The sequence below is a fragment of the Staurois parvus genome, unplaced genomic scaffold (assembly GCF_062004578.1).
Source record: "Staurois parvus isolate SC_StPar_1 unplaced genomic scaffold, SC_StPar_1.0 ptg000315l, whole genome shotgun sequence".
Taxonomy (NCBI): domain Eukaryota; kingdom Metazoa; phylum Chordata; class Amphibia; order Anura; family Ranidae; genus Staurois; species Staurois parvus.
The window spans coordinates 4,401,948-4,428,699 of record NW_028318111.1 but is presented as its reverse complement, the minus strand read 5'-3'; the positions used below and the strand labels follow the sequence as shown (position 1 = coordinate 4,428,699).

General features: G+C 40.8%; 1 protein-coding gene across 2 annotated transcripts in view; it reads left to right on the top strand.

Annotated features, from left to right (window-relative positions):
- The window catches only part of ACMSD (aminocarboxymuconate semialdehyde decarboxylase), a 71,704-nt gene extending 45,311 nt beyond the window's left edge, over nucleotides 1-26,393 (top strand). For both annotated transcript variants that reach the window (XM_089683604.1, XM_089683605.1), the window contains 6 exons: nucleotides 1,375-1,611; nucleotides 6,988-7,081; nucleotides 8,516-8,611; nucleotides 12,382-12,554; nucleotides 21,934-22,032; nucleotides 25,898-26,393. In XM_089683604.1, coding sequence (XP_089539730.1) covers nucleotides 1,375-1,611; nucleotides 6,988-7,081; nucleotides 8,516-8,611; nucleotides 12,382-12,554; nucleotides 21,934-22,032; nucleotides 25,898-25,960 — 762 coding nt within the window. In that variant the 3' untranslated portion in view covers nucleotides 25,961-26,393. The remainder of the gene's footprint in view (nucleotides 1-1,374; nucleotides 1,612-6,987; nucleotides 7,082-8,515; nucleotides 8,612-12,381; nucleotides 12,555-21,933; nucleotides 22,033-25,897) is intronic.
- The last annotated feature ends 359 nt before the right edge of the window (nucleotides 26,394-26,752 follow it).

Genomic DNA, 26,752 nt, shown 5'->3' with positions numbered 1-26,752 from the left:
TTTGGCTAGTAACACACCTCCTGTATTAGAGCGCCCCCACGCTGGATGAAGGAGCACAGGAGACACAGTTTGGACAGCAGCATTTTCAGTCTGGGGAGAAGGGAGTGCTATATTAAAAAAATATATCTTACCACTCCTTAGATTTGGTGGCTGCTTTAGTTTTCTGTTTTTGGGGGGTTTTCCCCTTATTTTCAACTCGAGATCCGGCCAGTGATACACCTCTTGTCTTAGGGTGGCTGCGTTATCTTTGGAGGAAGGTCATGTAGCCACACTTGGACAGGAGCATGCTCTGTAGAGGGTCATGTTGGATGGACTAGCAAACTGAGGTGAACTTAACTAACAAAAAAAAAATGAAATCCAGCTAATGCTTTTTAAAGTGGGAATATACCCCAAACCAAACATGTCATATATTGCAGCTTACCAATCATTAGATGTGGTGGCTGTATTAGTTTTCTTTTCTTAGGTTTTTTTTCCCTCTCTTTTCACCTGGTGATCTGGCCAGTAACACATTACCTGTATCAGAGTGCCCCCATCTCGGGATGAAGCAGCAGAGGGGGAACCTTTGGTCAGCAGCATTGTTAGTCTGGGGGGAGGGTAATGTTAGATGTACTAGCAGATTTAGATACACTAACAAATTGAAGCCAAACTCCAGCTCACACTTTTTAAGCAGTTACAGCAAACTTTTTTGTTCTATTTGGGATAAAGGTTTTACATACATAACTACATATAAGCTGATCATTGTAAACACCCTGTTCCATGGTTTGTCTCAAATCTCTAACTGCTACATCTACAGGACAGCTTGTTCTGTTGAAAAAACAACAGACTTACTGGCCGGATCACCAGAAATAAAAAAAAAAAAAAGGAATGCTCAATGAAAGAAAACCAATGCAGCCATCACCTCTAATAAATGGTAAGCTGTAATGTAATAAATGTTTGGATTTAATGCTTCTTTAACTTCTATTTGGTGCTCAGATATAGAGGTTTCTTCTCACTTCCTGATCAGCAGACAACAGATTCCCCAGACAGGAAGTGGGATAAATTTTCAAACGCAAGATTGACAGAATAATATTATATATATATATAATTTTTTTATTTTTTATTATTATTATTATATTTATTTATTTATTTTTATATAGTTATTTATTTCTTCTTTATTTTTTCCTTTTTTATTTCTGTCTTTTTCATGGCTGCAAATTTTCCCTCATTTCCTCTCTATGGCAATCATTGTCACTAGGACAGAAAGTAAGAGAAAAAAAGATTTGGCTAGATATACATGTTTTAAAGATGAGCATCAAAGGACTAAGAAAGGAAAAATACTTGTATCATGCGGTATTGCAACCTTACCTTCTAACATTGTGAGTTCTCTCGACACAGGCCAAGCCCCAGGACACCCTGGATCTGTCTCGGTTCCTCAATGATGACTTGGCGGCTGTGGTTCAGAAGTATCCAAAGAGATTTGTGGGTCTGGGTACACTCCCTATGCAGAGTCCTGAGCTGGCAGTACAGGAGATGCATCGCTGTGTAAAAGAACTGGGGTTCCCTGGGGTACAGATTGGATCCCATGTTAATCAGTGGGACCTGAATTCACCTGAACTGTATCCAATTTATGCGGTACGTACAGCCCGGAATCATACCCATCGTGGCTTTTTTTGGACAAGCACCACTTATGTACACGTGTCACCTTTACAAGGACTTCAACTGTAGCCCATAGCAGAGGCATCCCTAGGGTTGGTGTCACGCGGTGCGATAACACTTGGTGACACCCCCTCCAATGATCCCCGTAGAATGGATCAGATCTGCGGATTGACCATAATGGATCAGACTTCGATCCATTATGCTCAATCCACAGATCCGATCCATCCTGCGGGGATTGTCGGCTTACTTTACAAATTATCTTTTCTTGGAGCGGGTCCGGTGTCACCCCGTATAGCTTGCATGCCGACGATCATCGCAGGATGGTTCGGATCTGTGGATTGAGCATAATGGATTGGAGTCCGATCCATTGTGCTCCCCAATCCGCGGATACGATTGTTGGCATGCAACCTATTTGGTGTGATACCGGACCAGGGGCGGACTGACCATTTGGAAACTCAGGCACTGCCTGATGGCCCGGGGTCAGCAGGGGGCCCCATTAGATGCCCCTGGTACCTTTTTGATAGGCTTTTTTGAATTTGGGCAAGGACACAGGGGCCCCGTGATCCCCTTTTGCCTGGGGGCCCCATGAGTTGTCTGTCCGCCCCTGCACCAGACCCGCTCCAAGAAAAGGTAAGTTGTAAAGAAAGCCGACGATCCCCGCAGGATGGATTGGATCCATCCTGCAGGGATCGTCGGCTTGTTTTACAACTTACCTTTTCATGGAGTGGGTCCAGTGTCACCCCGTGTGGTCGGTGTCACCCGGTGCGGGCCACATCCCCCACACCTGCCTCGGGACGCCACTGGGCCATAGTTCTGGCAAGACTTTTTGATCTTCCAGTCCACAAATACAGGCTCCATTTTACTGATCTCTGCACATTGGGTGTTAAAAAGCTTGAGGTATCGCCTTTCACTGATCCCATCACATCAAATTTTGTATCACTGCCATATCTTTTAAAATGGTTGTAAACCTTGGACATGGAATATGAACAAAGCCTATCCCTCTATAGTGTGTATTTGTCTCAATTAAGAGCACTAAGTGTCATTTCTGTCTGTTGATTTGTTCCTCTGCTATCAGCATGAATCACTTCTGACAAGTTTTCTTGACACCCAGAGAAAAATGGTGACAGAGGAGTGGCCTCCAGTAGAGTGACAGCCTCAGCTCTGTTCCTGTGAGCTGTGTGAAAGGGGTGTGTGTCTCTTCCCTCCAATCAGCTCTCAGATCTCTCCTCAGTGATCTCTCAGTGAGTGTAATTTCAGTTCTCGCCCCCCTCCCCCCCCCCCCTTTTGACAGCTCTGCAAGCTTTATAATTTCAGCATTTTGAACAGATGTACAGAAGAGAATATTGCAGATAAATAGTTACAACTTACAGTGGGGATCGAAAGTTTGGGCACCCCAGCTAAAAATTTGTATTAACCTCCTTGGCGGTATGATCATGTCAGGAATTTTGTGCTGAAAGCGGTACCATTTTTTTGCATGGAAATATGTAGTTTTTAATTGTAGGCTGTAATTTTTAGGAATAACTCACTGAAATCTGTCCGAACAAGAGTCTATTAAACATTCCGGATATGATAAAACTTGAAACACAAAATCATAAATTATAATTTAATTAATAATCATAAAAAATAATAATATAATAATAATCAATTTAATTCAATAATATAATCAAACCAAAAACACTGAAATTTGAAATACAGAGGCAAATTCGCACATCGCTGAGCAAAGTCGCAAAATCGTTTTCAGTGTCTGATGACGAATTTCCCCACAAATCATTATCACTCAATTCTGCAAGTGGTTCTGATTTACTATCGCTGTTCTAAAACCGCTTTTGATGTAAAGGGACGCTTTTTGGCCGCCATGGACTTTTCTAAGTTTCCAGGCAGAAAGAACAGTCAAAATGCAGGCAGGGCACAGGACAAAGCAGTAGGGACAAAATGTATGTGAAATGCAGTGAAAAAGCAATGACAGCAAAAATGTCATTTTTTAAAAATTTCAAATTTCCCGCCGGTTCCGCCGCCCGAACGTTCCGACGTCACGGGGACCGGAACACGGAAGTCAGATGCCGGCATCCGCCGGAGGAGATGGACGGGGACGCTGCAGGGGACACATCGTGGGAGCGAAGGACAAGGTAAGTGCTGCAGGGACCCCCAGAGAACGCTGCATGGTAAGCCCGAGTGTAGCTCGGGGTTACCGTTCTTGGTATAGAAATTCTACCCCGAGCTACACTCGGGAAAACCGCTAAGGAGGTTAATGTGCATAAAGAAGCCAAGGAAAGATGGAAAAATCTCCAAAAGACATCAAATTACAGATTCTTATAATATGTCAACAAAAGTTAGATTTTATTTCCATCATTTACACTTTCAAAATAACAGAAAACAAAAAAATGGCGTCTGCAAAAGTTTGGGCACCCTGCAGAATTTATAGCATGCACTGCCCCCTTTGCCAAGCTGAGACCTGCCAGTGTCATGGATTGTTCTCTATCATCGTCTGGGAAGACCAGGTGATGTCAATCTCAAAAGTTTTAAATGCCCAGACTCATCTGACCTTGCCCCAACAATCAGCACCATGGGTTCTTCTAAGCAGTTGTCTAGAAAACTGAAACTGAAAATAGTTGACGCTCACAAAGCTGGAGAAGGCTATAAGAAGATAGCAAAGCGTTTTCAGATGTCAATATCCTCTGTTCGGAATGTAATTAAGAAATGGCAGTCATCAGGAACAGTGGAAGTTAAAGCAAGATCTGGAAGACCAAGAAAAATATCAGACAGAACAGCTCGCAGGATTGTGAGAAAAACAATTCAAAACCCACGTTTGACTGCACGATCCCTCCAGAAAGATCTGGCAGACACTGGAGTTGTGGTACACTATTCCACTATAAAGAGATACTTGTACAAATATGGTCTTCATGGAAGAGTCATCAGAAGAAAACCTCTTACGTCCTCACCACAAAAATCATCGTTTGAACATATAGACAAGCCTGATGCATTTTGGAAACAAGTTCTGTGGACCGATGAGGTTAAAATTGAACTTTTTGGCCGGAATGAGCAAAGGTACGTTTGGAGAAGAAGGGGCACAGAATTTAATGAAAAGAACCTCTGTCCAACTGTTAAGCATGGGTTGGATCAATCATGCTTTGGGGTTGTGTTGCAGCCAGTGGCACAGGGAACATCTCACGAGTAGAAGGAAAAATGGATTCAATAAAATTTCAGCAAATTTTGGATGGTAACTTGATGCATCTGTGAAAAAGCTGAAGTTAAAGAGAGGATGGCTTCTACAAATGGATAATGATCCTAAACACACCTCGAAATCCACGGGAGATTACATCAAGAGGCGTAAACTGAAGGTTTTGCCATGGCCTTCACAATCTCCTGACCTCAACATAATTGAAAATCTATGGATAGACCTTAAAAGAGCAGTGCGTGACAGACAGCCCATAAATCTCAAAGAACTGGAAGGCTTTTGTATGGAAGAATGGGCAAAGATACCTCAAACAAGAATTGAAAGACTCTTGGCTGGCTACAAAAAGCGTTTAAAAGCTGTGATACTTGCCAAAGGGGGCAGTACAAGATATTAACTCTGCAGGGTGCCCAAACTTTTGCAGACGCCATTTTTTTGTTTTCTGTTATTTTGAAAGTGTAAATGATGGAAATAAAATCTAACTTTTGTTGACATATTATAAGAATGTCTAATCTGTAATTTGATGCCTTTTGGAGATTTTTCCATCTTTCCTTGGCTTCTTTATGCACATTAATACAAATTTTTAGCTGGGGTGCCCAAACTTTCGATCCCCACTGTATGTAGGAGGATTTGTTTCATCTCTGTGTATCACAGTTGTGCCTGTAGTTCTACTTTAATGAGTTCTAAATCAAGTCCCCAGTGACCTCTGTAGCTGCAGGAACTTATGAGTACTTCATCCTTAAAGTATGACTAAAGGCTAAACATTTGTCAGTTTTGGATAGAGTGAAGAGGGATTAGAACACCTGTTGAGTATTTATTGCTATCTGTGCCCACTAGGGAGATTCACCCTCTCTATTTGTCCTCTATTTGTCCATTATCATCACCATCATAATAAAAAGTGAAAGAGAAAAAAACCCCTAAAATTTTGGATGGTCTTCAGCACAGTAATAGAGGGGAAATCTACCAATGGGGACAGTTCTGGTAAACCTGGTGAAAACCAGAGATTTCTTCACTTTGAAGAGACTTCCTGTTTTAACTATGGGACATCTCCTCAATAGGACACAGATGTCAAAAAAACATCCTGTTGAGGTTACAATCCTCCTTTACTCTATCCAAAATGAAAGAAAAAGTTTTGCCTTTAGTTCTACTTAAAGTTTACATCAGAAGCAGATTCAGTTTCGTCACATCCCCACCCCCTGCCTGCTGGAGCTGAGAAAAAGCTTTTGATCTGTGTGCTTTAGAAAGCTGTAGAGAAGAGAGATGCAGATAAAGAGGTACAACTTAGGAGGATTTGTTTCGTCTCTGTGTATCACCTGATACCAGTCACTTCACTGGGTATATGTAAGGGTTTTCAACCACTTTAAGTTCAAAAACATCAGTTGGCTACCAGTTTTTCAATGTTACCTATGACCCAAAGCCTTTCCAAAGGATATATTCAGGGCCTGGTTTGTCTGTCAGAGGATTTATCATCCTTTTCAGGCAATCTAGAGATCCAGGTACCTCTGGCAGTAAGCAAAGCTTCACTTAGTCAAGAACACCCCCCACAGCTTTTTGATTGGACAATGAAGGAGCAACAGTACACTGATGAGGTCATCCCTCTGTTCACACCTCCTGTTATCATGTCCACTGTAGCAGGACCTCATTGGCTCCGAGTGCTAACCCTCCCTAACCCATTGTTTTAATTGTCTCCCAAAACAGTTGCATTCAAAGCATGCTGTGAATGATAATTGTCGCAGTTGCTTTTGCTTTCAACCAAACTGTCAATCCATTAAATGGATGGTGTGCAGGGGCGGACTGACAACTCATGGGGCCCCCGGGCAATAGGGGATCATGGGGCCCCTGTGTCCTTGCCCAAACTCAAAAAAGCCTATGAAAAAGGTACCAGGGACATCTCATGGGGCCCCCTACTGACCCCGGGCCCTCGGTGGTGTCAGTATACCACTGAAGAATAACATGATACAATGCAATACAACACAGAAAATATGGGACAGAACAATCTCCCTATCTGCTTTTGAAGTGTTGCTACAAGAATTGGACTCTTTGTCAATTATCATTGACTGTTTTATACCTAATATATTAGTAATCTCCTTCATATGATAAACTGGGGGGAAACAACCACACATAATGTGCTCACACAGCTACAGGCAATGTAATAACAAGTGTCTGTAACATTCTTTCAGGCAGCTGAAGACTTAAACTGCTCCATATTTGTGCACCCATGGGACATGGCAACCAGTGGCAGGATGGAAAAGTACTGGCTTCCCTGGCTGGTGGGTTAGTAATGGTATTATACATTTCTTGGTACAATGTGTTATCAAATGTCAAGTGAATTACAGTGGGGAAAATAATTATAAAATTCCCCTGTAGATTTTGTAAGTTTGCCCACTTACAGAGAAATGAAGGGTCTATCATTTTTATCATAGGTGTATTTTAAATGACAGAGACAGAATATTAACCAAAAATCCAGAAAAAAACACATAATACAAATGTTATAAAGTGGGTTGCAGTTCAGTGAGTAAAATAAGTATTTGAACCCCAAGCAAAACGTGACTTAGTAATTGGTGGAGAAACCCTTGTTGGCAAACAGAGGTAAAAATTTTGTAGTTGGTTCCCAGGATTGCACACATCTCGTGAGGGATTTTGGTCCACTTTTCTTTACAGATCTTCTCTAAATCCTTAAGGTTTCTAGGCTGTCACTTGGCAACTGGAAGTTTCAGCTCTCCCCATAAATATTCTATAGGATTAATGTCTGGAGACTGGCTAGGCCACTCCATGAATATGCTTCTTCTTGAGCCACTCCTTTGTTGTCTTGGGGGTATGTTTTGGGTCATTATCATGCTAGAAGATCCATCCAGGACTCATCTTCAGTGTACTGGTTGAGGGGAGAAGGTTCTCATCCAAGACTTTACAATACATGGCCCTGTCCATTGGCCCCTCAATGTGGCAAAGTCGGCCTGTACTTTTAGCAGAGAAAATGCCCCAAAGTATAATGTTTCCACCTCCGTGCTTCACTGTACAGATGGTGTTCTTAGGGTCATAGTCAGCATTTTTCTTCCTCCAAACAGGGCAAGTCGAGTTAATACCAAAAAGCTTAATTTTGGTCTCATCTGAAAACAGCTCTTTCTCCCAATGAGGGGGACCTTGCGGGATTTCAATCCATGGCGGCAATTGTGTTAGCAATGGTTTGTTTGGTGACTGTGGTCCCAACTGCCGTGAGATCATTCACAAGCTCCACCCATGTAATTCTGGGCTGGTCCCTCACTTTTCTCATGATCATCCTCACCCCATGAGGTGAAATCTTCCATGGAAATTCAGACTGAGGGCAATTGATGGTTATTTTGTATTTCTTCCATTTGCAAATGATCGCTCCATCAGGACAAGTCCTGGGACTGTGGGGGGAATTTGGGGCTTGTCCTGGTGATCATATCTTGACTGAACAAGCTGAATGGTTCTTGGTCATTTCCCTTGGTATATCTTGGACAAGAAGCGTATCCCTGACTATGCATTGGAATATGTTGTACTTTTATGTCACAATTTTCTACCTTTTGGTGTCATTTTATTGACCTATTTTTTGTTCTTTTTTTACTATGTTTGTAATAAAGATTGACATTGCCTTTCTACATTTATTTATTTATTTTATTGCATCTAATCCCTTGGGGGATTTTCCATTTCTATAGTGATAAATATATTTTCATTACTGTTTTTAAGGCATGCCAGCGGAAACAACCATCGCCATTTGCAGTATGATTATGGGTGGAATATTCGAAAAGTTCCCCAAACTTAAGGTTTGCTTTGCTCATGGAGGTACGAGGTTTATTCATTTTTTACATGGTTCCTATAATAATGGTTGTTTATAATCCTTGTTTTTCTAAGGTTAGGCAATTGGGGGGGATCTTGGAGGACATGTTGGGGGATCTCTTTATGTTTCAGAAGAGCTTTTGATTGGAAGACAATTAACTCTTACAGGGCCAGTTACCACAAGGTGCATGCAAATGTCTCATAGAGAATGAAAATATCAAACTGTTTATGGCCATCCTCTGGCCTGCTCTCATGGTGGTGACTTTTTGGATAGCTGTCCTATTGCAACTATCAAATAGGTTTTGTTACATGTAAGGGTGCCAGGCTTTTCTAGTGTCCAGGAAAATGAGTCTAGGGCCAGTTTACTCCAAAACCAATCCAGCATATTTTTTAATTATTGGAGATATTTAGAACCAGTGGAAAATTGCTAAAACAAGAACGTAGAAACTCCATACGCACAGCTTCCTGGTGGGAATAACATCTAGGAGGCCCTCAGTTCTACAGGGCTATAGTGCTAGTTGATCAGCCACCATGCTGCCTAAGGCCTTGTTCCTACTATGGTTGTAATGCAGGGCTTGGCAGGTGGATCGGACCCATACTAAACAACCACCCACCCTCACAAAATGTGCATTTCACCATCTGGCAGCATTCAGACCATGTCAGGCAATGGTTTGTAGTGCAAAGGGCAAATCCCATGGAGCCGAACATCTATGCAGACCCGCTGGTATTGAAATGAATGACAGTCTCAGCCTGGGCTCCTGCCAGGTCACAATCCCAATGTGTTTCACTCCGCCCCTTGGAGCTTGATCATGGGGATATATATATATAGAACCAAACATGATTAAAATGTAAGGATTTTAAAAGTGCCCAATATTCACCATCATAGTGAATAAATGACGAAGCAATTTTTTTCTACAAATATATATTTATTCAAATTCACATAATAAAACAACTGGGATATTATTAGGAAGTTATGTGTATCAAATATTGACAGTATGTAGTACCAACCTTTTTAAAAAGCTGGTATTTTATGGTGTCATTTAAATAAATAGCAAGTTTTAGAAATCTAAAATTATATTTTTATATACTTTCTTTTTGCTTATTTCTTGTAAAATGTTGACATTTAAACCTCTTTGAACCTCCTTGTGAATTATGTACATATTACTGGGTAGTAACACTCTAACTCAAAATTTCTTAGTCTCCATCCAGTTTTGATCCTTTATTACTATATGAGTAAATTGTAAAGATATTAAAATTGCCCTAGCATCCTCCATCACAGTTAATAAATGTCCAAATAATATTTCTACAATTTGATATTTATTCAAATGACATTATCAAATATTGTCTTTTTAAAAATTGGTACAGCATGCTGTCGGTTTTTGAGACACATAACCACCAAATAATATCCCATTTTTTACAACACGGAGGTTGCAAGTTCTAATTCATATTAGTCAGTACTAAAATACAATAGATGTCATGTACTTTTGGTAGAATTTACAACCTTCATGTCATGTGATGAAGCAGATGTGTTCTGCAAAACACAAGCAGGGTTGTAGTATCCCAAGTCTGAAGTTGTAATACAACAATCTTTATGATTGGATTTTCTGTAGCACAACTAATGGCGTTAATTGAAACTGGGATATTATTAGGAGGTTATGTGTCTCAACTATTGACAGTAAGTTGTACCATACGTTTTACTTATTCTATGATGTAATTTGAATAAATATCAATTTCTAGAAACATTATTTGGACATTTATTGACTGTGATGATGGATTTTGGGGTACCTTTAAAATTTTGCCCATTTGTTTGTGTCTCAACACTTGTAACAAAAACGTTTCAAAAAGAAAGTGTATATATATATATATATATATATATATATATATATATATATATATATATGTATGTACAGTATGTACGTATGTGTGTGTGTGTATTTATATATATATATATATATATATACAATATAATTGGTTAGTACAAAAAGTTTTTGTGTCAATAAAATTAGCACCTGCAATGAAACACAGACAATATCAATTATAACAGCCCATACAGTTTACAAATACAAATGAAAGGAAGTAAAAACAAACAAAGAAACAAATAAGAAATAAATGTTATCATATAAACAATAATATGTAATAAATAATATCATTATAAATAAATAAACCCTCACCTTATAAAATATATGTAAACCCTCACCTTATAAAACAATCCATACAGTTTAAAGGATAAGTTCATCTTTGGGAATATGTTACATGTTCCACCCGTTTTTAGGGTGGAATATGTAACATGTTCCCATAGCCGCAGCCGCTGCCCGCCACCCCCCTCTCAATCTGACAAATAATACGGGGAGAAGTCTCCCCATACTATCTGTCAAATTTGAAAAGAGTGCTGCCGTGCGGGGCTCCGCCCACACGGCCGCATCATTCATTGAACTGCAAGTCCTGACAGCCTTAGCGGTTGTCACTTGTAGTTTTCAATGAACTACCACGGCGCTGTGGACCGCCGTGGTAGCTCATTGAGTCTTCCTGTCAGAATATCTGCTTGCTTGTACATCCCGTACATCCCGTACATCCCGTACCGCTAGCAGATATTCTGACAGGTTTGCAGGAGACCTGCATGGCACTGGAGATCTGCTGATCGCTGGTGCAATATTTTCCAGGCTCCTGCAGACAAAAATAATAAATGCAAATTTTTTTACCTGCAAAAAAATGTGCATTTATTATTTTGTCTAAAATGTGAACTTATCCTTTAAAAATAGAAATGAAAGGAAAAACATTTTTTGTATAAAAACATTATAAATACCCCTTGTTCTCAGCGGCATAGAGAGGCAAGGATGGAGAAACAGCAGTACACTGGTCTTCCCAGTGAATGGCTGTGCAGGGGATTGGCACATATCTGATCATTGGAGGAGAGCTGACTCAACTGAGAGCTCTCATAGAGAACTGACCACACTATGCTCTCATGCCTAGCGTGGTCAGTTTTTAATAGGAAAGCAAAGGGACAGGTAGGGACATCAGGGAATTCACACAAAGGAAGCAATACAAAGAGAACAGATGCATATCAGGAATATGAAATGTTGGATTTACATATTCTTTGATTGTATATTGCAATTGATTGATAGTGTTACTCTGTTCAGGGGCGGACTGACCATTGGAGCACTCGGGCACTGCCCAAAGGCCCGGGGTCAGTAGGGGGCCTCATGACATTCCCCTGGTACCTTTTTATAGGCTTTTTTTGGGTGTGCAAGGACACACGGGCCCCATGATCTCCTAGATTGTAAGCTCGAAAGAGCAGGGCCCTCGATCCCCTCATGTTTTGCATTGTATTGGTATTGTTCTGTCACATGTTCTGTCCCCCATTGTAATGTACAGAGCTGAGCGAACTATTGGCGCTTTATAAATACTGTATAATAATAATAATGGTCCCTATTGCCCGGGGGCCCCATGAGTTGTCAGTCCGCCCCTGACTCTGTTATTAGGGATGGCTGTATGAAATAGATGGTTTAATGTGTATGCTAATTGATGGCAATCGTCTGTGTTTATTGGAAGTGCTGGTTGTAGTCACACAAACCAAAACGAAACATTTTTGTTCTCAAAATAATATCTTTTTTATATACTTTATTTGGTGTTTGTTTTTCCATACTATGTTCTTTGTGTTCTGCAAACCTATCGTTATTGCTTTATTTAATTAATGATTTGAAATATTTATTTAATTCATTCATCATCATCATTATTATTATTATTATTAATATTTATATTATTGTTATTATTTATAGGTGGAGCCTTCCCCTTCACTGTAGGTCGCATTACCCATGGTTTCAACGTGCGTCCTGATCTCTGTGCTGTTCACAATAATGAACCCCCCCAGAAATACCTTGGATCTTTCTACACAGACTCCCTGGTACATGACCCCGGAGCCCTAAAACTCCTGATAGATGTGGTTGGGAAGGTGAGTTGTTGTGTGCCTGAGATGCAATGGACCACATCTGCTAAAAGTGAGCTCACCCAGTTAACATAGTTTCCTTACCAACAGAACAATGCTTGCTTGTGCACTCCCACCTCTGCAGGTACATGCTTGAATTGGAGAACACAGCCATGTTTCATGGACCAGTTCAGGCATTACTATGAGTGATTGGTTAACCACTTCCCGTCCGGCCCATGTACATGAACGGGCGGATGGGAGCAGTGCCGAAGCAGGTTGCCGTCTATAAATGTCCTCCTGCTTCCGTGCTTGTGAGCGCACCCTGGGAGCACCGATCGCTGTACGGGACCTCTGTGTGAGGTCCCGATCATGTGATCACTGATTGGCCAATCAGTGATCACATGAATAGTAGTAAGCAATATGTCACTTCTGACATCATTGCTTACTACGTGTGAAATCTGTGAATGATCACAGAAGTCACATGGTACAGGGCTATTCACAACAGCCTTGTACCATGTGACAAGCTGTGACCAATCACAGCTCTCACGGTATTTCTCAATGGCTGCAAGAATGCGGCCAGAGAGAAGGAGAAATTATTGCTTTTACAGCCTTTATGGGTGTAAAAGCAATCAGTGGAAAAAAAATAAATCAAAAATAATCTTCATCACCCCCCACAAGTAGTACAGTGTCACCATGGTGACACTGTACTGCTAGGGTGAGAGTATGTAAAAAAAAAAATATATTAATATAAAAAAATAAAATAAAAATGTAAAAAAAAATTTGAAAAATTATAATTTTTGGTTATAAACTAATTTGGGTTTTTTTGTTTACTAAAAAGATAGATGAATACATTTTGGCCAAGATTTATGATGAAATACTATTTATTTGCAAAATTTTATAAAGAAAACACTTTTTTTTTCAAAATGTTTGGACTTTTCATTTATATATAAAAAAAAAAATTCCCAGTGGTGAATAAATACCACCAAAATAAAGTTTTATCTGTCTCTAAAAGATGCTAAAAAATTCATATGGGTACAGTGTTGCATGACCGCACAATTGTCATTCAAAGTGTGACAGCGCTGAAAGTTGAAAATTGTCCTGGGCAGGAAGGGGGTGAAAGTGTCCGGACTTGAAGTAGTTAAAGTACATTATGAACACTTTTTTTCCCTTTTTCATAAGTGATCATACACCCTCTGTATGGGGCAGGGGGTGGAGAAACAGCAGAACACTGGTCTTCCCAGTGAATGGCTGTGCAGGGGAAGGGGAGTGTCAGTACAAGTCTAACTATTGGAAGAGAACACACTGAGTTCCCAGCACAGCTAGAAAACTGACCACGTTGTGCTCTCATGCTTAGTGTGGTCAGTTTTTTTTTTATATGAAAGCAGAGGGACTGGTAGGAACACCAGGGATTTCATACAATGAGAACAGGAGACTTTTTCATACAAGTACATGGTACAGCAGGTACATATCAGGAATAGGAAATATTGGGTTTACATTTTCTTTAAGTCCTTACCAGTACACATATATGCGCAGGGGCGGACTGACCATTTGGAAACTCGGGCACTGCCCGAGGGCCTGGGGTCAGTAGGGGGTCCCATGAGATGCCCCTGGTACCTTTTTCATAGGCTTTTTTGAGTTTGGGCAAGGACACAGGGGCCCCATGATCCCCTATTGCCCGGGGGCCCCATGAGTTGTCAGTCCGCCCCTGCCAGGAGCATTGGCTTGCATATACTAATGTAACAAATGATAGACCTGACCTCTTCTGAAAACTAAGCACAGACTTGATTGAGGAATGTCTCAAAAATATTTAGTAAATGCTGCCCCCTGCAGGATCATGCGTAGCTGACAAATTGTTTTCCCAGGGACACGTTTAGTGGACTATTTTGGAAACCAGAAAAAGAATCTCAAAAGTAAAACCCGTGACCGTCTTAATAATCGTCCAACCACACATGCTGCTAAATTAAAGTTTAGGCATGACTTATTTTTTGCATAATTACATGCAATCACAAACACTTTGCATTCATTGAGAAAATGCTAAGTGTTCCCTGACTGGTGCCCATGAAGTTAGGAGTGATCACTGTAACAGCAATGATTTCCAGCTTCCATAGGCAGGGGTGTATTTACCACAAGGCATTTGCCTATGGCGGCATTTTTCAAGGGGGCAGCACTACCCTCCTGGAAGAAAGGACAGAAGAGGGGACACATGTGGCATGGGGACCAGGTGGGATCTGAGAGAGGCTGCGGGCTGCTTGACTCTCATTCCCAGGGATGTCTAGAGCTGTGAAGGTGAGTGTCTTTCTCTCTCTTGCTGGGAGGTGAGTGGCCAGTGTATGGGGGTGATGGTAGTAGAAGGCTCTCTCGGGTGGTGGTGATGGGGGGCAGGGGTGTTGTTGGTTAATGTCAGGCTCTCTCTGGGGGGGGGGGGGGGGGCGAATTTTGTGTTGCCTAGGGCAGCAAAATACCTAAATACACCACTGTCCGGATTATATATATATATATGTTCAACCTGCAGCAATGTAACTATGCCATAGCTACAATATACTTAAAGCAGTATTAAACCCAAAAGCATTTTTTTATATCGCAACTTACCAATTCTTAGATATGATGGCTGCATTCATTTTCTTTCTATCATCTATTTTCATCTGGTAAACCAGCCTACAAGTCTGTTGTTGTTTTTTTACAGCACAAGCTCTCCAGCAGAATGTATCAGTTTACAAAGCTTAGACAAACCACTTCACACTGGCAGGGGTGATTAAAACGATCAGCTTTTATTTAGTAGTGTATTTAAATCTGCTCGTATATTTAACACTCCCCTTCCTCCAAGAGTGGAGGAATGCTGCTGTCTTCTGTGCCTCCTGTGCTCATTCCTCCAGAGTTGTGTCTTACTAATACCGGAGGTGTGTTACTGGCCAGATCAGCAGGTGAAAACAGAGGGGAAAAGCCAAAAACAGAAAACTAATGCAGCAACTACACCTAATGAATGGTAAGCTGCAATATATTACATTTTTGGTTTTAGGTTCAACACTGCTTTCAGCTATAAACCTGTGATGGGTTAGGATGTACTAAACTAGGCTAAAATGTATCTAAACCCAGTATTAAAAGTTACATGACTGCTCCTAGTACAAGATAAAAAGTTATTATTTCCGATAATAATCAGATCCATCTAGTGCCCATAATGTGATATTTCCTGATTAGGGTATTTCAAAAAAATACTGCATTATGGCCACTAGATGGAGCTGCCGATCGTAGGAAATTAAAATATTGGGTGAATTACGAAGATTATTTGCAGTGGATTAGCAAATGCATGATATATTCCCATAGGGATTTTTTTTTAATCAAAGGGTATTAGTTTAAGTATCAGAGTTGGTGTTTAAGGAGTTAATGTTTTTGGTTAAGTAATAGGGGAAGGTGGATTGTGTTAAGGGCTAAGTGTTGAGAGTTAGGTTGTAAGGGTCAAGTTAAATCAGTGGTGTCCCTAGGCAGGTGCGGGGGGTGCGCGCCGCACAGGGTGACACCTATGGCATGGGGTGACATCGGACACGCTCCACAAAAAGGTAAATTGTAAAGCAAGCCAATGATCCCCGCAGGATGGATCCGATCCATCCTGCGGGGATTATCGGCTTTCTTTACAACTTACCTTTTTGTGGAGCGGGTCCGGTGTCACCCTGTATAGGCTGCAGGCCGACGATCCCCGCAGGATGGATCGGATCTGTGGATTGGGGAGCATAATGGATCGGAGTCTGCGGGGATTGTCGAAGGGGGTGTCACCAAGTGTTATCGCACCGGGTGACACCAACCCTAGGGACGCCCCTGAGTTAAATGTTAATGTTTAAGAAGGAATTCATTTTTCTACCAATGCCAGGCTCAAAGAACAAAGGTACGTAGACTGAAAACATCACTAGTGATATGCTAGCTGCATAAGACTGGTTAGAATGCAAGTTTAGATTAAAGGAAATTTCCAGGAAAAATCCTAATTTGTTTACCACACCAAATAGTGTGATGGAGCCTCACCTGACTCCTAGAAAGGATTAACCAGGACCAGGAGCTGTCACTGGAGAGCTCACCTGTTGCTCCACCTGCTGATCTGGAATATAGTATTTTGCCACCTGTGTACAATATTCCCTACAACAGCCCTTCCCAACCAAGGATCCATGGTACCCTGAGCTTCCACAAGAGTTGGCTGTGGATTCCTTGAGAACAGTGGAAAATTGATCTTCTGCCTACACTGACTGCCAATGTAAGGGGATCATGTCTACACTAACTATCAGGGTAAGGGGTCACGTCTACATAGACCACCAAGGTAATGGGATCACTTCTATACTGACCACCAATGTAAGAGGTCATGCATACATAGACCACCAATGTAATGGGATCACTTCTACATTGACCAACAATGTAAGAGGTCATGCATACATAGACCACCAAGGTAATGGGATCACTTCTGCACTGACTAATAATGTAAGAGGTCATGCATACATAGACCACCAATGTAATGGGATCACTTCTACACTGACCAACAATGTAAGAGGTCATGCATACATAGACCACCAAGGTAATGGGATCACTTCTGTACTGACCAACAAAGTAAGAGGTCATGCATACATAGGCCACCAATGTAATGGCATCACTTCTGCACTGACCAACAATGTAAGAGGTCATGCATACATAGACCACCAAGGTAATGGGATCACTTCTGTACTGACCAACAATGTAAGAGGCCATGAGTACATAGGCCACCAATGTAAGGGATCACTTCTGCACTGACCAACAATGTAAGAGGCCAGGCATGAATAGGCCACCAATGTAAGGAATCACTTCTGCACTGACCAACAATGTAAGAGGTCATGCATACATAGGCCACCAAGGTAATGGGATCACTTCTGTACTGAACAACAATGTAAGAGGAAATGCGTACATAGGCCACCAATGTAAGGGATCACTTCTGCACTGACCAATAATGTAAGAGGCCATGCGTACATAGGTCACTAATGTAAGGGATCACTGCTGCACTGACCAATAATGTAAGAGGCCATGCGTACATAGGCCACCAATGTAAGGGATCACTTCTGCACTGACCAATAATGTAAGAGGCCATGCGTACATAGGCCACCAATGTAAGGGATCACTTCTGCAGTGACCAATAATGTAAGAGGCCACGCGTACATAGGCCACCAATGTAAGTGATCACTTCTGCACTGACCAATAATGTAAGAGGCCACGCGTACATAGGCCACCAATGTAAGTGATCACTTCTGCACTGACCAATAATGTAAAAGGCCATGCCTACATAGACCACCAATGTAATGGGATCACTTCTTTATTTTAACCACTTGCCCTCCAGAAGCCATTTTTTGCAATAAGCCACTGCGTTATTTAAACTGACAATTGCACGGTCATGCAACGCTGTACATAAATGAACTTTCTGTCCTCTTTTCCCACAAATGGAGCTTTCTTTCAATGGTATTTGATCACCAAATTTCATCATAAATTTAGTTTAAAATGGATTCTGCTACATGTATTTGCTAAAAAAATCCAATACGTAAAAGTGATAGTGTCTACAAATGGTGGTATATATACTGGAATGTTTATTTATTTATTTTTATGCTAGTAATAGCAGCGATCAGCAACCTATAGCAGGACTGCGTGGGGCATACTGACACTGAGTGGGAACTGAATAACTGCCACTGACATCCCCAGTGACACTAATACAGTGATCAGTGCCAATAAAAAGCACAAATTCAAAATGACCCTGGGTGTTAAGCCTGTCCATAACTGTGTATAGATTGGGTGTAATGCTGGATTTCCATAGACTCGAAATTGTTAGTCTAGCAGCAATGGGTATTTGTATTACAATAGTTCTACATCGTGTTGGGTATGTCTCTAATTTGAAGCTTTAAAGTGCCATTCTTGGTGTGAGTGGGGTTAAGATCCCTGTAATGGACACTAGAAAAGTTGAAACAGAATTCTAGAAACTCTGAATATTTTTACAACTCCAAATGATACGATATAGGGTTCCTATTTGACATTCGCATCTCCAACAAGTAGAATTACAAGAAGGGAATATTTTAGATAATCGATAGGGAGTTAGATACCATCTGGGGTGTTTTTTTTAGCATGTTTAATACATGTAGATGATTTATTGTTATAATGTATAGCCTGTTGTTATTTTTTCCAAGACAAGCAATGGCCAGGTTCTGCTTCCCATTTTACCATGTAAGAGTTTTTTTCCATTAATAAAGTCTGTTAACCATGCATAAAAAAGGAAATTCCCTTCTCTTTGAATCTATTGAAGTTGTAAGGAATTCCCAAACTTTGGGGGGATTCTAAATCTGCTATTAAATGTGATTTGTTAAATTTAGTTATCTGGGATATTATGCGTTTATCCACAATAGAAATAGGGAGTGGCAGATGTGATAGAAAATGATAACCTTGTTATATCCAATCATCAACTGATATCTCAGGGATACAATGTGCATCCACAGTTTTAACCTCTTCAATAAGTTTTGTTTTGATTAGTAAATATCTCCATGCTAGGAGTGAGCTGGTGATAGAATACAATGGAGGGGTAATTATCTTATTAGTTATTATCAATGCAAATAGATCTTGTCCCTTTGTAACCTCCTTTTCTATAGCAACCCACAATTTATCTTCTGATGATAAGAACCAACATTTCAATTGATCTAAGAGTGAAGCATAATAATAAGCTTGCATGTCTGGGAACCAAAAAAGGAAAGGGGGGGAATACCCTCAATGTAAGGGGCATTGTACTAATGCACAGAATTTGATAAAACAATAATTTTTATTAATTCACATAAAAATGGTGGACAATGACATAACCACCATATAAAATTCATACATTTTATACAGAAACTTTCATAAAACCATACAAAATCATGATAAATGTTGCGTCCCCTTGATATTTTCCGACTTGTTTCGCAGTTCACAGCTGCTTTATCATGCACATCCCGGGATTGTTTGTCAGTACTATGGAATAATTGTTTAGCTTTTCAATTTCCATAACCAAAAAACATTTTTTATATATAACAACATAAGTCAAAATAACAGCTTACCACAACATCAGTTAATAATTGCTGCTGATTCTGAGAGGGCACCACGTGTGGGTACAAGAACCCTCACCCTAGAAGATAATAGGGGAGGGCTTGCAGGACACTGGGCCAGAAAAGGTGAGGCAGGGCTGAAGAGAGCCTATGGAAGCTGCATAATCCCAACGATAACAAAATAACAAAACATAGATAATGATTAAACAAACTAAATTTACCTACAAAAAAAAAAAGGAAAAAGAAAAGGGGTGCTGGGAAGATGGTCAAAAACCAAAAACCATAACACCTATGTACTAAATCAAAACCATATACCTCAGATATATATTTTTTTAATTTTTTTTATGGTTGACCTGGATAGACTTTTGTCTTTTCTAAGCCACACTAATGCAGGCCATAGACGGCTCAAAAACCGCACGTTTTTCCGAACGATAAATGAAAAATCGGTCGTTCGTTAAACCAACGATTACAAAAATCGGCCGACCAAGTCAGAAAGTTCACCCCATATAACAGCCAAAACTTCTGTTCCTTCCAGGTCACGGCTCACGCGCATATTTTTTTTCGTTAAAACGATCGTATGATTTGGCCATCATTGCCGTGAAAATTGGTCGTTTTCCACGAATTTTCCAACATGACCGATAATCCAAAAGTGCAAAAAACCCAAAAACCGGCCGACCAAATAACCCACTAACAGTGCGAAAATCGGCCGATTTTCGAACCGTCTATGGCTGGCATAACTATGTAACTATATGTAACTATGTAAGATAAGAAAACACTTACCAAGCTACTGTGTGTTCAGAGGTAGAGGCGGACATCCACATCCCCATAACAGTACAAAGAGGATCCCTTATCCCTCGAAACATTACATAAGCAGAAGACAAGGTACTAGATGCGTCCACTGAACCACAAAGTAATGGGCAATACAAGGGTGGAAAGCCAGCATGCATACATGCTAGTATGTTATGAAAATAAAGAATCATAAAAAAAAGGAGGAACAAAGGGAGATAAAAAAAGATTAGAAACAGCAGGCCCACAACTGTTTCAATTTTTTTTATTATTGTTTTTTCAAATTATGCTGTGCATTAGTATGGTGCCAGTATGGTGCCTTTAAAGTCCCTTACATATGGAGGGTATTCCCAATATCAGGGGTCATGTGTACATAGGCTAGCAATGTAAGGGATCACTTCTACACTGACCAACAATGTAAGAGGTCATGCATACATAGACCACCAATGAAATGGGATCACTTCTACATGGACTGCCAATATCAGGGGTCATGTGTACATAGACCACCAATGTAAGGGATCACTTCTACACTGACCAACAATGTAAGAGGTCATACATACATAGACCACCAATGTAATGGGATCACTTCTACATGGACTGCCAATATCAGTGGTCATGTGTACATAGACCACCAATGTAAGGGATCACTTCTACACTGACCAATAATGTAAGAGGTCATACATACATAGACCACCAATGTAATGGGATCACTTCTACATGGACTGCCAATATCAGAGGTCATGTGTACATAGACCACCAATGTAAGGGTTCGCTTCTACACTGACCAACAATGTAAGAGGTCATACATACATAGACCACCAATGTAATGGGATCACTTCTACATGGACTGCCAATATCAGAGGTCATGTGTACATAGACCACCAATGTAAGGGATCACTTCTATACCAACACCCAATGAAAGGGATCACTTCTACACTGACCAACAATGTAAGAGGTCATGTATACATAGACAACCAATGTAATGGGATCACGTCTACATAGACTGCCAATATGAGGAGTCATGTGTACATAGACCACCAATGTAAGGGATCACTTCTATACCAACACCCAATGAAAGGGATCACTTCTACACTGACCAACAATGTAAGAGGTCATGCATACATAGACCACCAATGTAATGGGATCACTTCTACATGGACTGCCAATATGGGGGGTCATGTGTACATAGACCAGCAATGAAGGGGATCACTTCTCCACTGACCAACAATGTAGGGGGTCACTAAAATGTTCACTGTCTTTGTTTCTTTTCCAGCAATTTCAAAATATTTATTTTATTTTAAAGTCTCTAAAACCTACTGATTACACTAATATATCACCTGTATTTCTGATCATTTTAGTGGGGCTTCCCTGAGACCTGAGAACTGTTTCCTCTATGTTAAAATGTATGAGAAAAGTTTCTCTAAAGGAGAAAGGGGGGGGGGTCCCCAATATAATAGGGAACATTTATTTGTCTGGAATCGTTCTGTGCAGTTGACATTTTAGTTATTAGAATCAGTAACTTTGTCATTGACAATTTATAGTTTTACTTTTTTTTCAAACAGGAAAAAGTGATGTTAGGAACTGATTATCCTTTTCCATTGGGAGAGCATAATCCTGGACACCTTATTGAATCAATGGAAAATTTTGACTTGAATTTAAAAGTAAGATTTTTTTGTTAATAAAGTATTCTGTAATATCTATATAATCTATTGTATTAGTTTTATAATATAGATAAATACATATATATTTATAAATATATATAATTTATAATAGAGAATCTATATTGCTCTCCACTTTCAGTTACTTTGCATTATTCACAATATTGCGGCCTGCATTTTGCGGCCCAGTCATAAAATGCAGACCATTGTATTGAGCTTGTACTACGCCACTGCTTCACAGAAAATAAGTGTTTGTTGTGTAAATTTGTTAGGTCACATAACAAGATTCTCCTCTTGGCTTTTTTACTTCTATCATTCACTTTTATTATTCTTTCATCCATTTTTATTGCACTCTGGCGGGTTTGGGTTCTGCTGTTCTTCATAATTGTGCAGTTTGGTATGGCTGCACACTGCTGCTTCTTAAAATGACACAGAGGGGTTGATTTACTTAAGGCAAATATACTTTGCACTTTGCAAGTGCAGTTGCTCCAGAGCTTAGTAAACGAGGTAAAGCTTCACTTTGCAAAGAATACCCAACCACAAGCAAGGAAAAACAAACAGCATTTCTGCTTGCACATGACTGGATGATGGAAGCCAGCAAAGCTTCCCCTCATTTACTAAGCTCTGGAGCAACTGCACTTGGAAAGTGCACAGTCTATTTGCCTTTAGTAAATCAACCCCAGTAAAGTTTCCAGATGGACTATCACATTTCCCATTAAAGTGCATAAACCTAAACCCCATTGCTAAAATCTCATATGAGCTTTAACATGTTAATATAATTTCAGAAGTTGCTTTCCAAAAATTTTTAATCAGCAGCTTTTATCAAAATAATACTTGGTGATCCTAGTGATCTTGGCATTAAAGCGGAGCCCCACCCAAAAGGGGATGTTCCGCTGTAGGCCTTTGTCCCCCGCTCCCCATTAAGGATTGGCACATTTGGGAAGCGGGTACCCGAATTTGCCAGGTACCCACTTCTGCTGCGATTGTGCGATTGCCTAGGCGATCAGGAGCAGAAGTTGTCCCCCCCCCCCCTCCTTGTAGTTTTCTGGGACACAGGGCCATTCACAAAGCGCAGAGCTTCTCACGCATGCGCAGTGGGCACCTGGCTGTGAAGCTGCAAGCTGTCACAGCTGGGTGCCCACACTGAAAATGCTGGTGCCAGGGAGAGAAGACGGCTGGTGAAACCAGCTATGGTGAGGACACTGCTGGACCGAGGGACAGGTTAGTGTCTGTATTTCAAAAGTCAGCAGCTACAATTTTTGTAGCTGCTGACTTTTTTTTTTCCGGTGGAGGTATTTCCTGTTATGGGGTGACACATGCATCCACGGTCCAGAGACCACTGTTGCCACCATCAGAAAGACGATCCAGAGCAATGACGTGAAACCAACACTGGAGTGGGAGCATGTAGAAAGGAAGTGGCTGAAATAGTTTGAAAGAAAAAAGCAGCAATTAGGTGCAACAAAAAAATGGAAAAATGAAAATATACACTTTATGGGGGAGAAAAACATGGAAATTGCTGTATTTGTAGCCAGGGCTGGGACAAGGGATGGGCAAGAGGGGTGGCTGCCCAGGACATGGAGAAGCAAGGGAGCAAAGAATAAATGTAGAGTGGTACACCCATTCTACAACATGTATTAACAGTGTGTGTGGGGGGGGGGGCACAAATCTGGCTCCTTGCTGTGGGTGCTGAATGATCCTGTCCTGGGACTGTTTGTAGCTGCTGGCTTTTAAATTTTTGGGTGAACTGAAGACCCTCTTAATTCTTTCCCTGCCCCTCCCCCCCATTTCCCCAGCAGATTTTGTGTGTGCGCACATGTGCTGCAGGGCTTTGGGTTGCGACAGAGCCCAGTAGCACATCTGCATGAATGCAGGTTTCACGCACATTTTCACATCCATAGGGTCCACCGTGCATCAAAACTTGCGTTTTCTGTGCATGTGTGAAAAATCCCCCGTGTGTGTACAAATCTACTGAAGAGCTTTGCTGAGACCCTAAGGCTGGGCATAGATGACTGATAAAAAAAAACAAATCCATTCCCCTAATAACACAAGCAAAGTGGATGAAGGAATCCTCTCTCCTCTGTCAGAATAGACTGATCAGCATTGCAGGCCATTGGCTGCAGCCGCTGATCGAATGAAAACTTTCCAAAATTCCAGTTCGACAGAAGTCAACCTAACAATGTTGAATGGAAACTGCCATAGATAGATTGAAATTCAGCCAGTCCCAAATTTCAATCTATCTATGGCCAGCTTTAGGCCAGGAAGAGCCCTTCAGTGCACCTGTGCATGCACTGGACAATCAAAAATGGTAACACCGGTGGAGGGGGAGTGGGGCTATGATTACGGGGACTGAAGTTCCTCTTTAAAGATTACTCCTATGCCTTAAGCCTAGTACACAAGATCAGAAAATCGTATGAAAAATATCGCTTTCTAAACGATCGTACAATAATCTGATCATCATGACCCGACTACTGCAACTCGCTCCTCACCGGCCTACCTCATCACAGACTATCCCCGCTTCAGTCTATGCTGAACTCAGCGGTCAGACTCATCCACCTTACCAACCGCTCCGCATCTGCCACCCCCCTCTGTCACTCCCTCCATTGGCTTCCGATTGCCCAACGCATTAAATTCAAACTACTAACATTGACATACAAAGCCATTCATAACGCCGCCCCAAACTACCTCACCGACCTGATACCCAAATACCACGCAACCTGTGCTCTTCGCTCCTCACAAGACCTCCTACTTTCTAGCACCCTGGTCTCCTTCTCCCACGCCCGACTGCAGGACTTCTCCAGGACTTCCCCCATCCTCTGGAACTCACTGCCCCAATCCATCAGACTGTCACCTACCCTCCTCACCTTTAGGCGCACCCTGAAAACCCATCTCTTCAGGGAAGCCTACCCCACCCTCACCTAACAGCCGATCTCCTCCACTCCTCCTACCACTCCATCCCCCACAGCCACTTCCTCCAGTACCGCTATCCCCTCCCTCCTAGGTTGTAAGCTCTTAAGAGCAGGGCCCTCGAACCCCTCGTATATTGTTTTGTTACTGTATTGTCTCATGTACTGTCCCCCACTATATTGTACAGCGCAGAGCAAACTTTTTGGCGCTATATAAACACTGTATAATAATAACAGGTAGGGACACCAGGGAATTCACACAAAGGAAGCAATACAAAGAGAACAGGTGCATATCAGGAATATGAAATGTTGGATTTACATATTCTTTGATTGTATATTGCAATTGATTGATAATGTTATTCTGTTATTAGGGTTGGCTGTATGAAATAGATGGTTCAATGTGTATGCTAATTGATGGCAATCCTCTGTGTTTATTGGAAGTGCTGGTTGTAGTCACACAAACCAAAATGAAACATTTTTGTTCTCAAAATAATAATATTATTATTATACAGGATTTATATAGCGCCAACAGTTTGCTCAGCTCTTTACAATATAACGGGAGACAATACAGTTCAATACATGAGGGTTAGTAGGGTCCTGCTCCTTGGAGCTTACAATCTAAAATCATTAGTATACAGTTTTCAAAGGGGCAAGCATAAAAAATGTTCTTGTACGATACAAGTTTGTACGATTTCCAACTAATCAGTACAGTTTTTATCCAAAAAAAAACAATACAAATACAATCCAAAAAAAAATACAAATACAATACAATACATTACATTATTCCAATTTTTTATCCTGTCGTACGAGAATTTTCATAACTTTAGTAACCTCTTCACTTTCAATATGGAGACTAGCATGCAATAAAATAAAAAACAGACGATCATTCGTTCAATATTCTCATCCTGTGTATGGGGCTTTAAACCTTCCATTGATAACATTATCACCATTTCAATCTTTTCCAGGACAAGCTCTTGGCTTCCAATGCATTGTCATTCCTGGGACTGGACAGAATAAACTTTGAGTGATGTCAAATGTCTAGGAATGTGGATTTCTTTACATCCTGCCATTCCACAATATTTACACAAGTTGAATAGATTGGTCTTACAAAAAGTAGGTTTTCTCACCAGGTGAATGTTTGACAACTGCATGAACTTAGATGGAATGTGTCCTGGGGCTAAGGTGTCTTCATTAAGGATTGCACCTCCAAGGCACCTCTCTCTATTGTGTAAACAGCCTCAGCCATGAAACTGGAATTGACAATGAGATCCAGACTTTGATTGCTAGTTTTGTCCAGAACAAAAGACACATTAGCAATCCTTTCTTAGCCGAAATTAACTTTCTGTGATCAATTCAAAACAGGTTTCTTATTATTGTACAAACAGAGGATTTCTCCCTTTCATTACTTTCAGTAAATTCTGTTAGATTGCCATATTTACAGTAAATGTTATTGCTACAAAATGTTTTTTCTTTTTTTTTAAGTAATTAATTTATTGTTATTTTGTTTCTTTCTTAGCACCCAAAAAAATGCAGTGCATGTTCTTTTATAGTTGTGTACTGACTCTGATTTCCAAGTATTGTCCAAGGTTTCAGAAAACATCACTTAACCCCTTGCCTATGGGGCACTTTCACCCCCTTCCTGCCAAGGCCAGTTTTCAGCTTTCAGGGCTGTCGCTCTTTGAATGACAATTGCGCGGTCAGGCAACACCGTACCCACATTTTTATCATTTATTTGAGACAGATAGAGCTTTCTTTTGGTAGTATTTAATCACCACTAAGGTTTTTAATTTTTGCTAAACAAATGAAAAAAGACCAAAATG